Below are 14,118 nucleotides of genomic sequence, written 5' to 3'. Positions count from 1 at the left end.
ACTACAGGAACAAGCTGAGGCTGAAGGCTAAGAGGAAAGGCTACTATGACTTCCCCTCAGCGGATGGCAGCGGGACTGGGAGCAGGGCGCTGGCACAGAGACACGGACATGAGAGGGCACCTGGAGAGCATGGCCCACCACTGGAGCCTGATGAAGACCGGGCATCCACCTACGTCAAGTCCAGCAGGAGGTGAGATGGGGGAGGGTGTGAGGGGAAAGAGGAGGGGATGGGGATATATGTTGAGTTGTAGGTGGGTAGTTTGATTGTCCCTCCTCCAAAGCTTTTCAAGGACATTGATTGGCACTCTCTCTGTCTGTCACGCAGCGTCATTGGCCAGTTGTCTGTCTGCAGTTCCATGCCCTCATCTAACCCTCCCTCTCTATAAATGCTTCCTCAGCACGGCAGTCTGTCTGTCTAATTGTTTCATTATCATCTTTCTGTGATCCAGAGGAGGGCCTCATCAGGCCTCTTTAATCAGACTAATCCCCTCCTGTCTCTGGGATGGTGCTGGGCTCTGGCCCCTGGTCCTCTGGTTCTCTGCTCCTCCAGTCTGGAGATAAGAGGATTTGGTGTACTTGTCTCAGAGCAGAGGAGCCCATAAGGGGCTCTCCATTGGGCCGGCTCTGCCCTGCTCTGTCGTGCCATCATTTGCTACTGATGTAGACAGAGAGAGAAATAGCTTTGGTTTGTTATGGATGCCGATGAGGGAAAAACACATATGCATACATAACGCACAGACACACACACAGGCACGCACACAGGCACTCGCACACACACAAACTCTCGCACACACACAAACTCACACACACACACACACACACACACACACACACACACACACACACACACACACACACACACACACACACACACACACACACACACACACACACACACACACACACACACACACACACACACACACACACTGTACAGGAAGAGAAAGGAAAGGCAGATGTTTGGGTTGGTGTTGTTTAGGTGATGGTTTTGTGGTTTTCATCGCTCTGTTTCTCTGGAGAACCAGACTTCATATTCACTGCTTGTTGCCCTCCTCCTCCTGTCTCCTCTCTCCTGTGTCCTGTCTCCTCTCTCCTCCTCCTGTCTCCTGTCTCCTCTCTCCTGTGTCCTCTCTCTTGTCTCCTTTCTCCTCTCTTCTGTCTTCTCTCTTCTGTCTCCTTTCTCTCCTCTCCTCTCTTCTGTCTCCTCTCTCCTGTATCCTGTCTCCTCTCTCCTGTCTCCTGTCTCCTCTCTCCTGTCTCCTGTCTCCTCTCTCCTGTCTCCTGTCTCCTCTCTCCTGTCTTCTGTCTCCTCTCTCCTGTCTCCTGTCTCCTCTCTCCTGTCTCCTGTCTCCTGTCTCCTCTCTCCTGTCTCCTGTCTCCTCTCTCCTGTCTCTATCATCTTTGGTTCTGGTGAAGTGAGCTTGAGATGTTTCCCATAGACACATGTTTGACAGACTCTACAGTCATGCTCAGCCTGCTGATAGGACTGTGATGAGTGATGAGATAACACTCCCAGAGCATGTTCACTGATAAGCATCTTGTTCAACAGAATGGAAAATATGTATCAATATTGCATTATGCTGTGTCATACATATTACCTCCTCTCTAAGACGTCCTCATTATGATGGCGTTTTAGGAGTTTCAGCATTGGCTGGCAGGGATATGTGATTGAAAAACACAGGATTATGTCAAATCAATCTGGCAGAGGAGATATTATGTTCAGGAGATATTATGTTCAGGAGATATTATGTTCAGGAGATATTATGTTCAGACTTACACTACCATTCAACAGTTTGGGATCACTTAGAAATGTCCTTGTTTTCCATGAAAACATACAGTACATGAAATGAGTTTCAAAATTAATAGGAAATATAGTCAAGACAATTTATAACCTTGTCAACAAATTTATAACCTTGTCAACAAATCAAAGTTTGAAGGACACAATTATTATTTCAATTAAAAATCATTGCGTCCTTCAAACTTTGTTTTTGTCAAAGAATCCTCCATTTGCAGCAATTACAGCCTTGCAGACCTTTGGCATTCTAGTTGTCAATTTGTTGAGGTAATCTGAAGAGATTTCACCCCATGCTTCCTGAAGCACCTCCCATAAATTGGATTGGCTTGATGGGCACTTCTTACCTACCTTACGGTCAAGCTGCTCCCACAACAGCTCAATAGGGTTGAGATCCGGTGACTGTGCTGGCCACTCCATTATAGACAGAATACCAGCTGACTGCTTCTTCCCTAAATAGTTATTGCATGGTTTGGAGCTGTGCTTTGGGTCATTTTCCTGTTGTAGGAGGAAATTGGCTCCAATGAAGCCCCGTCCACAGGGTATGGCATGGCGTTGCAAAATGGAGTGATAGCCTTCCTTCTTCAAGATCCCTTTTACCCTGTACAAATCTCCCACTTTACCACCACCAAAGCACCCCCAGACCATCACATTGCCTCCAGCATATTTGAATTTTTTCTGTGTCTCACGAATGTTCTTCTTTGTGATCCGAACACCTCAAACTTAGTCGTCTGTCCATAACACTTTTTTCCAATCTTCTTCTGTCCAGTGTCTGTGTTATTTTGCCCATCTTAATCTTTTATTTTTATTGGCCAGTCTGAGATATGGCTTTTTCTTTGCAACTCTGCCTAGAAGGCCAGCATCCCGAAGTCGCCTCTTCACTGTTGACGTTGAGACTGGTGTTTTGCGGGTACTATTTAATGAAGCTGCCAGTTGAGGACGTGTGAGGCGTCTGTTTCTCAAACTAGACACTCTAATGTACTTGTCCTCTTGTGCAGTTGTGCACCGGGGCCTCCCACTCCCCTTTCTATTCTGGTTAGAGCCAGTTTGCGCTGTTCTGTGAAGGGAGTAGTACGCAGCGTTGTACGAGATCTTCAGTTTCTTGGCAATTTCTTGCATGGAATAGTCTTAATTTCTCAGAACAAGAATAGACTGACGAGTTTCAGAAGAAAGTTCTTTGTTTCTGGCCATTTTGAGCCTGTAATCGAACCCACAAATGCTGATGCTCTAGATACTCAACTAGTCTAAAGAAGGCCAGTTTTAGTGCTTCTTTAATCAGAACAACAGTTTTCAGCTGTGCTAACATAATTGCGAAAGGGTTTTCTAATGATGAATTAGCCTTTTAAAATGATAAACTTGGATTAGCTAACACAACGTGCCATTGGAACACAGGAGAGATGGTTACTGATAATGGGCCTCTGTACGCCTATGTTATTCAATAAAAAACCTGCCGTTTCCAGCTACAATAGTCATTTACTACATTAACAATGTCTACACTGTATTTCTGATCCATTTTATGTTATTTTAATAGACCAAAAAATGTGCTTTTCTTTAAAAAACAAGGACATTTCTAAGTGACCCCAGACTGTTGAACGGTAGTGTAGGTGGAAAGGCCTATAGAACATAATAGAATGTTGATTCATGGTGACATTGTTGCTGCTGATGATGATGTGGTTGATGACGAAGAAGACGATGACCACGACGATGATAATGAAACCAGGAGTTTCTCCTAGTTAACTGTATTGTCTAAGGCGGTTTGTTGCACTCGTTTGAGCAACACATTCCTCTTCTTATTGGCTGATTTGATTCAAGCTCTGTAACACTCTGTGATTGGCAGACACTCTCAGGTGAGGCAGCGGACCTATCGGAGCAGGCAGAGCCTGAACAGCCCGAGTACCGGAGGAACAGAGATGGACCTGCTGGTTATGAGGGAGAGACCCAGGAGAGGCATCAGGAACAGCGGCTACGACGTGAGTCCCACTCCCCTTACCCTGGTCCTGACCCTGGTCCCGACCCACTTGTCCTGAGCCTGGTCCCGACCCACTGGTCCTGACCCTGGTCCCGACCCACTGGTCCTGAGCCTGGTCCCGACCCACTGGTCCTGAGCCTGGTCCCGACCCACTGGTCCTGACCCTGGTCCCGACCCACTGGTCCTGACCTTGGTCCCGACCCACTGGTCCTGACCCTGGTCCCGACCCACTGGTCCTGACCCTGGTCCCGACCCACTGGTCCTGACCCTGGTCCCGACCTACTGGTCCTGACCCTGGTCCCGACCCACTGGTCCTGACCCTGGTCCCGACCGTGGTCCCGACCCACTGGTCCTGACCCTGGTCCCGACCCACTGGCCCTATCTGAACTGGATGGGTTTAATCAGGTGTTCTGTGTCTCAGAAGCAGACTGGGGTTCAAACACTATTTAAAATATTTCTGTTACTTTGAGCATTTGCTCTAGCATGATGGGTTTGGAGTGGCAGATGGGCGGGGTTTGGAGTGGCAGATGGGCGGGGTTTGGAGTGGCAGATGGGCGGGGTTTGGAATGGCAGATGGGCGAGGTTTGAGGTGGCAGATGGGTGGGCTTTGCAACAATGTTATTGATTCCATTGGGCCAGCCAGCTAAAGTATTTGAAATTATTTCAAATAGCATTTGAACCCAGGACTGTGGCAGATACAGTGTCGTGAAAAAGTATTGCCCCCTTTCTAATTTTCTCTTTGACTTGAAACGAGCAGTTCATGCTAGTAAACCCACAAATGTCGCTGAGAAAAAGCAGTCCTGCATGCAAGTATGTTTTTGTTGTTATTTGTAAACTCAGATTCCCTTTATCTAATATTAGGTTTTTGTTGAAGATCTGACAACATTCAGTATCAAAAATATGCAAAAATAGAGAACATTTAAAAGGGGGCAAATACTTTTTCATAACACTGTACACTGTAGCTTACATGTCCACAGTCGTTAAAACCATTCATTTTAGAGTTGATTTACTATCCAAAAATAGCTAACATCCCCAGGTGACTGGAGACAACAGCTTCCTGTTGCAAACAAACAAACATATATACCTGCACGCTCCAAATGTTTTGTATGGTGCTGAGGCAAAATAAACAGAAACACATTCACTGCTTGCTGCTTGCTGCAAAAAGTGTTGACTTGGAATGATTCAGACTAGTGCATGTTTCACAACAGACACATCACTGGGTAGTGAACTGTCTGTTTGTAGTACCTCTGGCAGGGTACTGTTGCATTCAAGGCAGTTGTCTTAAGGTGTAGAGGTGAGTTCCATTCAACATCACAACATATTTGCATTCCTGAATGCACCCCTAATAGAGCTCTCCAGGGGTCATGACCTTACAAAGTCTCAGATAGGAACTGGACTACCCACATACAGGTGTGGTTGAAGTTAACCATACCAGACTGCAGTGAAGGAGTTGCTTAATGGTTGATAGTGGTAGATTCATAAGGTGTTCTTTATAGTTTTGGTTGATGATACATTTCAGACGTTGCCCTCTCCTCTCCTCTCCTCTCCTCTCCTCTCCTCTCCTCTCCTCTCCTCTCCTCTCCTCTCCTCTCCTCTCCTCTCCTCTCCTGTGGTGTGATACTGTTGCTGCGTAGATGATGCTAGACAGATACAGTTAGAATATCAAGAGGCTAAAAACCAGCTCCCTGAAGTCATGTTTCAGATCACTACTTAACAAACACCACAATTATCTCTAAGACACTCACAACACTGTTAATATCTTACAACCTTTAACCTTTAACCTTTCATTTACAAACAAAGAGAACAAGGGAGTTTTACAGTAAGCTCCTACTTTACAAACAGAACAGCATAGTGTCTTTCTCTCCTTTAATTTATCTAATCATCTCAGACATTGGTTTTAACAATAACCACATATTACAGCTAATAGAATATGTATCACATTTACCACAGACAGTAACAACTCTTTGAGTCTATTGTCAATATCCTCTACACAGAGAAACATCATTTCCTCCCTAGCAACTGGTCTTCATACTCTTCCTCCACGTCGTCCTCCACAGTTCTGCTCCCTGTCTTCCTCTACCTCCTCCCTCCACTGTTCTGCCCCCTGTCTTCCTCCACCTCCTCTCTCCACTGTTCTGCTCCTGTCTTCCTCCACCTCCTCCCTCCACTGTTCTGCTCCTGTCTTCCTCCACCTCCTCCCTCCACTGTTCTGCTCCTATCTTCCTCCACCTCCTCCCTCCACTGTTCTGCCCCCTGTCTTCCTCCACCTCCTCCCTCCACTGTTCTGCCCCCTGTCTTCCTCCACCTCCTCCCTCCACTGTTCTGCCCCCTGTCTTCCTCCACCTCCTCCCTCCACTGTTCTGCCCCGTCTTCCTCCACCTCCTCCCTCCACTGTTCAGCTCCCTGTCTTCCTCCACCTCCTCCCTCCACTGTTGTGCTCCTGTCTTCCTCCACCTCCTCCCTCCACTGTTCTGCCCCCTGTCTTCCTCCACCTCCTCCCTCCACTGTTCTGCTCCTGTCTTCCTCCACCTCCTCCCTCCACTGTTCTGCTCCTGTCTTCCTCCACCTCCTCCCTCCACTGTTCTGCTCCTGTCTTCCTCCACCTTCTCCCTCCACTGTTCTGCCCCCTGTCTTCCTCCACCTCCTCCCTCCACTGTTCTGCCCCCTGTCTTCCTCCACCTCCTCCCTCCACTGTTGTGCTCCTGTCTTCCTCCACCTCCTCCCTCCACTGTTCTGCCCCCCTGTCTTCCTCCACCTCCTCCCTCCACTGTTGTGCTCCTGTCTTCCTCCACCTCCTCCCTCCACTGTTCTGCCCCGTCTTCCTCCACCTCCTCCCTCCACTGTGCTGCTCCCTGTCTTCCTCCACCTCCTCCCTCCACTGTTCTGCCCCGTCTTCCTCCACCTCCTCCCTCCACTGTGCTGCTCCCTGTCTTCCTCCACCTCCTCCCTCCACTGTTCTGCCCCGTCTGCCTCCACCTCCTCCCTCCACTGTGCTGCTCCCTGTCTTCCTCCACCTCCTCCCTCCACTGTTCTGCCTCTTCTCTACCTCCCGTGGGAGTGAAACATAGCCTCCCTGCAGTAACCGTAACAACCGTGTCAGCCTGCAAAAAAATAGGGTGCTAGCGTGGTCGGTCAGCTCCTTGCAGAAGGACTGGCTCTATTGATTACAGTGGGAACGCTTGCTCTGCGGGCCATATCACTGCGGATCCACGTCTCCGCCTGTCCGTGTTGCGAGGGAACTGATTTATGAGGCGGCTGCACCAGGTCTCCTGTGGCTGCTCCCTTCCACTCGTACAGGAAGTAGGGCACCCTCAGATCCAACTCATTTATCACCCTGAGAGAGAGTGGGATGGAGGAAGAGAGAGGCTGGAGGGAGAAAGCAAGGAGGGAGGGGTGGACATAGAGAGAGCAGAGCGAGCACAGAGCGTGGGTGAGAAAATGGAGTGAGTGAGTGAGTGAGTGAGTGAGTGAGTGAGTGAGTGATATATAACAGTAGGCTAACACACACAGACCTCCAGTAGTTTACCGCAGTGCTTAATTACTTCTACAGTGATTTGCCAGATTGTTTATCGCCACAATTAATCTACGGGGGGCGGGACAAGGAGAGGGAAGGAGGAGATGGAGAGATAAACAGAAACACAACTCACACTCCGTACAAAACTGTCCCGGTAGCACTCTACCCTGCAGAGACCAACCAGAGAGATAGCAGTTCCACTGGAGGAATACTGAACACCTATTCATGTGATATATTACAGTACTACAGTGTACCATCAAGCAGCTCTGGCTAACTTAGTCAGCATCTTGTCAACAACAACGCACAGCCAGGATGAGTCACTAGTATAGCTTCCTGAATCGTTAAAGCCACTTGAACATTTCTCATCTGACCATCTCTGGTTGAGTCAGTGGCATTCCACCCAGCTATCAGGGGACTGTTCATTTGCCGTTGTAGCACTGTGCTCGTAAATCATGAAATGGGGGTTTTGCAATGCAATGTGGGATAGTCCTTCAGTGCTGTAAAGAGAAAGTACTAGGCATGAGTGTCTTTGGGGTTGTGGTGTGTTTCTGTGTAAAGAACATGGCTCCCTAACGCCAATTAAACCGGGGCAGCATCAACAGTTTGCAGGGTGCTAATAAAGTGAATGGAGAGTTTTTGTTTGAGCCTCAGAGAGCACTAAAATGACTCTCTACTCTGATAGGTCTGGGAGACAATGACTCTCTACTCTGATAGGTCTGGGAGACAATGACACTCTACCCTGATAGGTCTGGGGGATAATGACACTCTACTCTGATAGGTCTGGGAGATAATGACACTCTACTCTGATAGGTCTGGGAGATAATGACTCTCTACTCTGATAGGTCTGGGAGATAATGACACTCTACTCTGATAGGTCTGGGAGACAATGACACTCTACTCTGATAGGTCTGGGAGATAATGACACTCTACTCTGATAGGTCTGGGAGATAATGACACTCTACTCTGATAGGTCTGGGAGACAATGACACTCTACTCTGATAGGTCTGGGAGATAATGGCACTCTACTCTGATAGGTCTGGGAGACAATGACACTCTACTCTGATAGGTCTGGGAGATAATGACACTCTACTCTGATAGGTCTGAGAGATAACAACACTCTACTCTGATAGGTCTGGGAGACAACGACACTCTACTCTGATAGGTCTGGGAGATAATGACACTCTACTCTGATAGGTCTGGGAGATAATGACTCTACTCTGATAGGTCTGGGAGACAAAGACACTCTACTCTGATAGGTCTGGGAGACAAAGACACTCTACTCTGATAGGTCTGGGAGACAAAGACACTCTACTCTGATAGGTCTGGGAGACAAAGACACTCTACTCTGATAGGTCTGGGAGACAAAGACACTCTACTCTGATAGGTCTGGGAGATAATGACTCTACTCTGATAGGTCTGGGAGATAATTACTCTCTACTCTGATAGGTCAGGGAGGTAATGACTCTCTACTCTGATAGGTCGGGGAGATAATGACTCCCTACGCTGATAGGTCGGGGAGATAATGACTCTGTACTCTGACAGGTCTGGGAGATAATGACTCTACTCTGATAGGTCTGGGAGATAATGACTCTACTCTGATAGGTCTGGGAGATAATGACACTCTACTCTGATAGGTCCAGGAGATAATGACTCTCTACTCTGATAGGTCGGGGAGATAATGACTCCCTACGCTGATAGGTCTGGGAGATAATGACTCTCTACTCTGACAGGTCTGGGAGATAATGACTCTACTCTGATAGGTCTGGGAGATAATGACTACTCTGACAGGTCTGAACTGTATTAGCTCTACTAGTACTAATTGGAAATGAAGTGTAAACAGTGTATCAGTGGAGGCTGCTGAGGGAGGACGGCTCATAATAATGGTTGGAACAGCGCCAATGGAGCCATGTGTTTCATGTGTTTGATACCATTCCACTGGTTCTGCTCCAGCCATTACCACAAGACCGTCCTCCCCAATTAAGGTACCACTAACCTCCTGGTGTGTGTGTGTGTGTGTGTGTGTGTGTGTGTGTGTGTGTGTGTGTCTGTGTGTGTGTCTGTGTGTGTGTCTGTGTGTGTCTGTGTGTGTGTGTCTGTGTGTGTCTGTGTGTGTGTGTGTGTGTGTGTGTGTGTGTGTGTGTGTGTGTGTGTGTGTGTGTGTAACCAATTCCACTCTTTTTCTCTGTGTTTCAGACTGAACCGGAGCTGATTGAGGAGACCAACGTGGATCGTCTGATTGGCCCGCGGGGGGGTTATGTCTGCCCCAGAGGGGTCAAAGGTCACTCAGAGACCTCCACGTTGAGCTCCCAGCCGTCCATCGACGAGGTACGCCAGCAGATGCACCTGCTCTTGGAGGAGGCCTTCAGCCTGGCCTCAGGGGGACACTCCTCCACAGCCGGACGCCACCACCACTCCCATCACCCCCACCACGGTTACCACCACGGCCACTACAGCCCCGGACCTCCACCCCTGCCCTACTCTGACGTGGTGACCAGTGCCCCGGGAACCATGAGCCGTGGCCGGGGAGGAGGGCTGCAGTGGGTGCCGGCGTACGGAGCAGATATGTATCAGTGCAGCCTCCCCAAACCTGTGAGTGGGTGGAAGGATAAAACCTCTGAGAATGGTTATGTTAGGTCAGAATGTACTACTGTACTGGTTCTAGTTGACTAAACCTTAACAAGTAGACACTTTCTCCTATCAGAAAACATCAACCCACACTATATTATTCATGTGTGTGTTGACTTGTCTTCTTCCAGGCCTTTAGGTTCACCCAGCTTCCTGACATGGTTATGGCCTCTTCTCCACCCCCTATTCCCCCTCGCACCGGCCCCCCTCCTGGGACCTCTCTAAGACGGTACGGCCAGGACACACACACACACACACACACACACACACACACACACACACACACACACACACACACACACACACACACACACACACACACACACACACACACACACACACACACACACACACACACACAGCCCCATGAGACTATTCTCACCTTTCCTCAAATGAATCCTAGCCGCAATACCGCACTCTCACCCCAAAATTAATCACTAAACTCCCCAACATTCAAATTCACATGGTAATATTCACCAGGTAAATGCAGTGTGGCCAGACTGATCTCAGTCGTGTATACTGCACATTTGAAAGCAGAATCAGTGCAGAGGAAGATGACATGAATAGCAATGAGAATCCAGTGTAACTGTGGGTCTTATATGGAGCACCACTGTCCTCTTGTGGTGAAGAATATGTGTTGCATGTGAATGTGATTTTGCGATGTGAGCATTATCTCTCTCTCTGACTCAGCTCGTCGCCTGACCTGGGGTCCAAGGCCAGGATCTCAGAGTCTGGGACCAACATGACGGACATGCAGACCCAGCATAATGACAGCAGCGCCCCCTATGTCTCTCTCTCCAGAGCAGCACTCCCCTCAGTCCCCCTCTCCAGAGCAGCACTCCCCTCAGTCCCCCTCTCCAGAGCAGCACTCCCCTCAGTCCCCCTCTCCAGAGCAGCACTCACCTCAGTCCCCCTCTCCAGAGCAGCACTCCCCTCAGTCCCCCTCTCCAGAGCAGCACTCCCCTCAGTCCCGCTCTCCAGAGCAGCACTCCCCTCAGTCACAGCAGAACAGCCGGTGTCCACCTACTCAGGTCAGAACCTGTTTGTCTGTTTTTTAAATGTACACTGCTCAAAAAAATAAAGGGAACACTTTAACAACACAATGTAACTCCAAGTCAATCACACTTCTGTGAAATCAAACTGTCCACTTAGGAAGCAACACTGATTGACAATAAATTTCACATGCTGTTGTGCAAATGGAATAGACAACAGGTGGAAATTATAGGCAATTAGCAAGACACCCCCAATAAAGGAGTGGTTCTGCAGGTGGTGACCACAGACCACTTCTCAGTTCTTATGCTTCCTGGCTGATGTTTTGGTCACTTTTGAATGCTGGCGGTGCTTTCACTCTAGTGGTAGCACGAGACGGAGTCTACAACCCACACAAGTGGCTCAGGTAGTGCAGCTCATCCAGGATGGCACATCAATGCGAGCTGTGGCAAGAAGGTTTGCTGTGTCTGTCAGCGTAGTGTCCAGAGCATGGAGGCGCTACCAGGAGACAGCCCAGTACATCAGGAGACGTGGAGGAGGCCGTAGGAGGGCAACAACCCAGCAGCAGGACCGCTACCTCCGCCTTTGTGCAAGGAGGAGCAAGAGGAGCACTGCCAGAGCCCTGCAAAATGACCTCCAGCAGGCCACAAATGTGCATGTGTCTGCTCAAACGGTCAGAAACAGGCTCCATGAGGGTGGTATGAGGGCCCGACGTCCACAGGTGGGGGTTATGCTTACAGCCCAACACCGTGCAGGACGTTTGGCATTTGCCAGAGAACACCAAGATTGGCAAATTCGCCACTGGTGCCCTGTGCTCTTCACAGATGAAGCAGGTTCACACTGAGCACATGTGACAGACGTGACAGAGTCTGGAGACGCCGTGGAGAACGTTCTGCTGTCTGCAACATCCTCCAGCATGACTGGTTTGGCGGTGGGTCAGTCATGGTGTGGGGTGGCATTTCTTTGGGGGGCCGCACAGCCCTCCATGTGCTCGCCAGAGGTAGCCTGACTGCCATTAGGTACCGAGATGAGATCCTCAGACCCCTTGTGAGACCATATGCTGGTGCGGTTGGCCCTGGGTTCCTCCTAATGCAAGACAATGCTAGACCTCATGTGGCTGGAGTGTGTCAGCAGTTCCTGCAAGAGGAAGGCATTGATGCTATGGACTGGCCTGCCCGTTCCCCAGACCTGAATCCAATTGAGCACATCTGGGACATCATGTCTCGCTCCATCCACCAACGCCACGTTGCACCACAGACTGTCCAGGAGTTGGCGGATGCTTTAGTCCAGCTCTGGGAGGAGATCCCTCAGGAGACCATCCGCCACCTCATCAGGAGCATGCCCAGGCGTTGCTGGGAGGTCATACAGGCACGTGGAGGCCACACACACTACTGAGCCTCATTTTGACTTGTTTTAAGGACATTACATCAAAGTTGGATCAGCCTGTAGTGTGGTTTTCCACTTTAATTTTGAGTGTGACTCCAAATCCAGACCTCCATGGGTTGATAAATTGGATTTCCATTGATTATTTTTGTGTGATTTTGTTGTCAGCACATTCAACTATGTAAAGGAAAAAGTATTTAATAAGATTATTTCATTCATTCAGATCTAGGATGTGTTATTTTAGTGTTCCCTTTATTTTTTTGAGCAGTATATTTTATTATCCTTGCGGGGGTCTAGGTTAGGAGTTAGGGCTTGGGTTAGGGCTTGGGTTAGGAGTTTGGGTTAGGAGTTTGGGTTAGGAGTTTGGGTTAGGAGTTTGGGTTAGGAGTTAGGGTTTGGGTTAGGAGTTTGGGTTAGGAGGTGGGTTAGGAGTTAGGGTTTGGGTTAGGAGTTAGAATCAGGGTTAGGATTTAGGTTTAGGTTTAGGTTAACTTTGTTGTTTGTCATAAATGTAGAACAACTTGATTCTTCTTCTAGTAATGGCAGTTGTCATTGTAGTATTTCCCCTGTATAACGACCTCCTAACCCCCCACAGGAAACCCCATCACAGCGGTGTACGCCATCCCAGCCTCGCGGTCGGGTTACTCTGAGTACTTTGCCTCCACGCCCCCGTCCTCCTACCACAGCCCATCCTGGATGTCCTACCCCCCCGAGCCTGAGGACGTGCCCCCCCAGTGGGCTGACTCTGTAAGAAACCCCCCTACTCTCTACACTCACAGCGTAGGGAGAAGTAGCTACCCACTGTAAGAATAGGTCAAAGATAAATACACAACGCAGAGACAGAGGATGAGAGGTCAAAAGGACGAGAAGTCAATAGAGTAATAATGATGAAGGGAAATAGTGTTTTTTCTGTAATAGGGAATTATTGCAAGGAATTCTAATTGGTCAACCACAGGCTAGGGCGGGGTTATAAAACTACATGCTGTCCTTTTGTTCTGGCTAGAGAACCACTGGAGAGAATCACTGAGAGAGCATCACTGAGGACAGGGGAGAATGACCATCTACCTCTCAGCATAACATCTATGATTTGTCCTCTTTGAATAAACCTATTTTCCTCCCACTGATTTGCTTTGGGGTTTGTGTTATTGAAGAGTAACATAAATTGCTAACAGCACTGATCCTGGATCAGATACGTTACCTTATGGTAAAGTTAGGATGGGGGTGGAATATTCTGATCCTAAATCTGTGTTTAAGGGTATGTTCTACCTCGAGCCACAACCATACCATACACAAGGGAAAGCCCAATCCTGCCCCAGGTCTTAGAGTTGTTATGTAAACTAATGGAAAGATAAGTTACAGAGCTCAATGTGTTTTCCTGGATGTTTGTAAGACACCAAAATGTGACTAATAAGTGAATATGAAGACATTTTCATGACAGCCTCTGCAGAGAGCTTTATCAGGGATTGACAGTGAGCTCATTCCTCATCTACCACTAAGCAAAATTTGGTTCCTAATTTTCTATTATACAATACTCTCTCTGTCTCTGTCTGTCTGTTAAACATGAAATGGTTTCCATTTCCCCATCTGTCACTGTTATTGACCATGTGACCTCCCCTTTCCTCACTGGCCTTTCCTCTTCTGTATGGAATGTTCTTTGTATCCCTGTTTGTCTGCCTGTTTCAACCAGATGTCTTCACGCAGTGTCTTTTTGCAGAACCAGTGTCATTTAGAAACCATTTGCTGAACTGAATGTATGGCTGGCGTTGAGTGGACACAGCAAAATACCGGGGTAGTTGAGCACATTTCCTAAATGAACACCTCTTGTCTATTTTATTTTGGATCTTT

General features: G+C 48.4%; 1 protein-coding gene across 4 annotated transcripts in view; it reads left to right on the top strand.

Moving 5' to 3' along the window:
* LOC106562743 (UPF0606 protein KIAA1549L) overlaps nt 1-14,118 on the top strand; it is a 137,810-nt gene that overhangs the window by 119,256 nt on the left and 4,436 nt on the right. For 3 of the 4 annotated variants that reach the window (XM_045689495.1, XM_045689493.1, XM_045689492.1), the window contains 6 exons: nt 1-190; nt 3,630-3,762; nt 9,469-9,864; nt 10,032-10,129; nt 10,591-10,931; nt 12,869-13,020. The exon at nt 1-190 is cut by the window's left edge and continues 37 nt beyond it. In XM_045689495.1, the coding sequence (XP_045545451.1) occupies nt 1-190; nt 3,630-3,762; nt 9,469-9,864; nt 10,032-10,129; nt 10,591-10,931; nt 12,869-13,020 (1,310 nt within the window). Of the gene's footprint in view, nt 191-3,629; nt 3,763-9,468; nt 9,865-10,031; nt 10,130-10,590; nt 10,932-12,868; nt 13,021-13,987; nt 14,063-14,118 lie in introns of all 4 variants that reach the window. The other variant, XM_045689494.1, reaches the window with a different exon arrangement.

Source organism: Salmo salar, chromosome ssa11 (genome assembly GCF_905237065.1).
Source record: "Salmo salar chromosome ssa11, Ssal_v3.1, whole genome shotgun sequence".
Taxonomy (NCBI): domain Eukaryota; kingdom Metazoa; phylum Chordata; class Actinopteri; order Salmoniformes; family Salmonidae; genus Salmo; species Salmo salar.
This window is presented reverse-complemented; position numbering and strand designations above follow the sequence as displayed.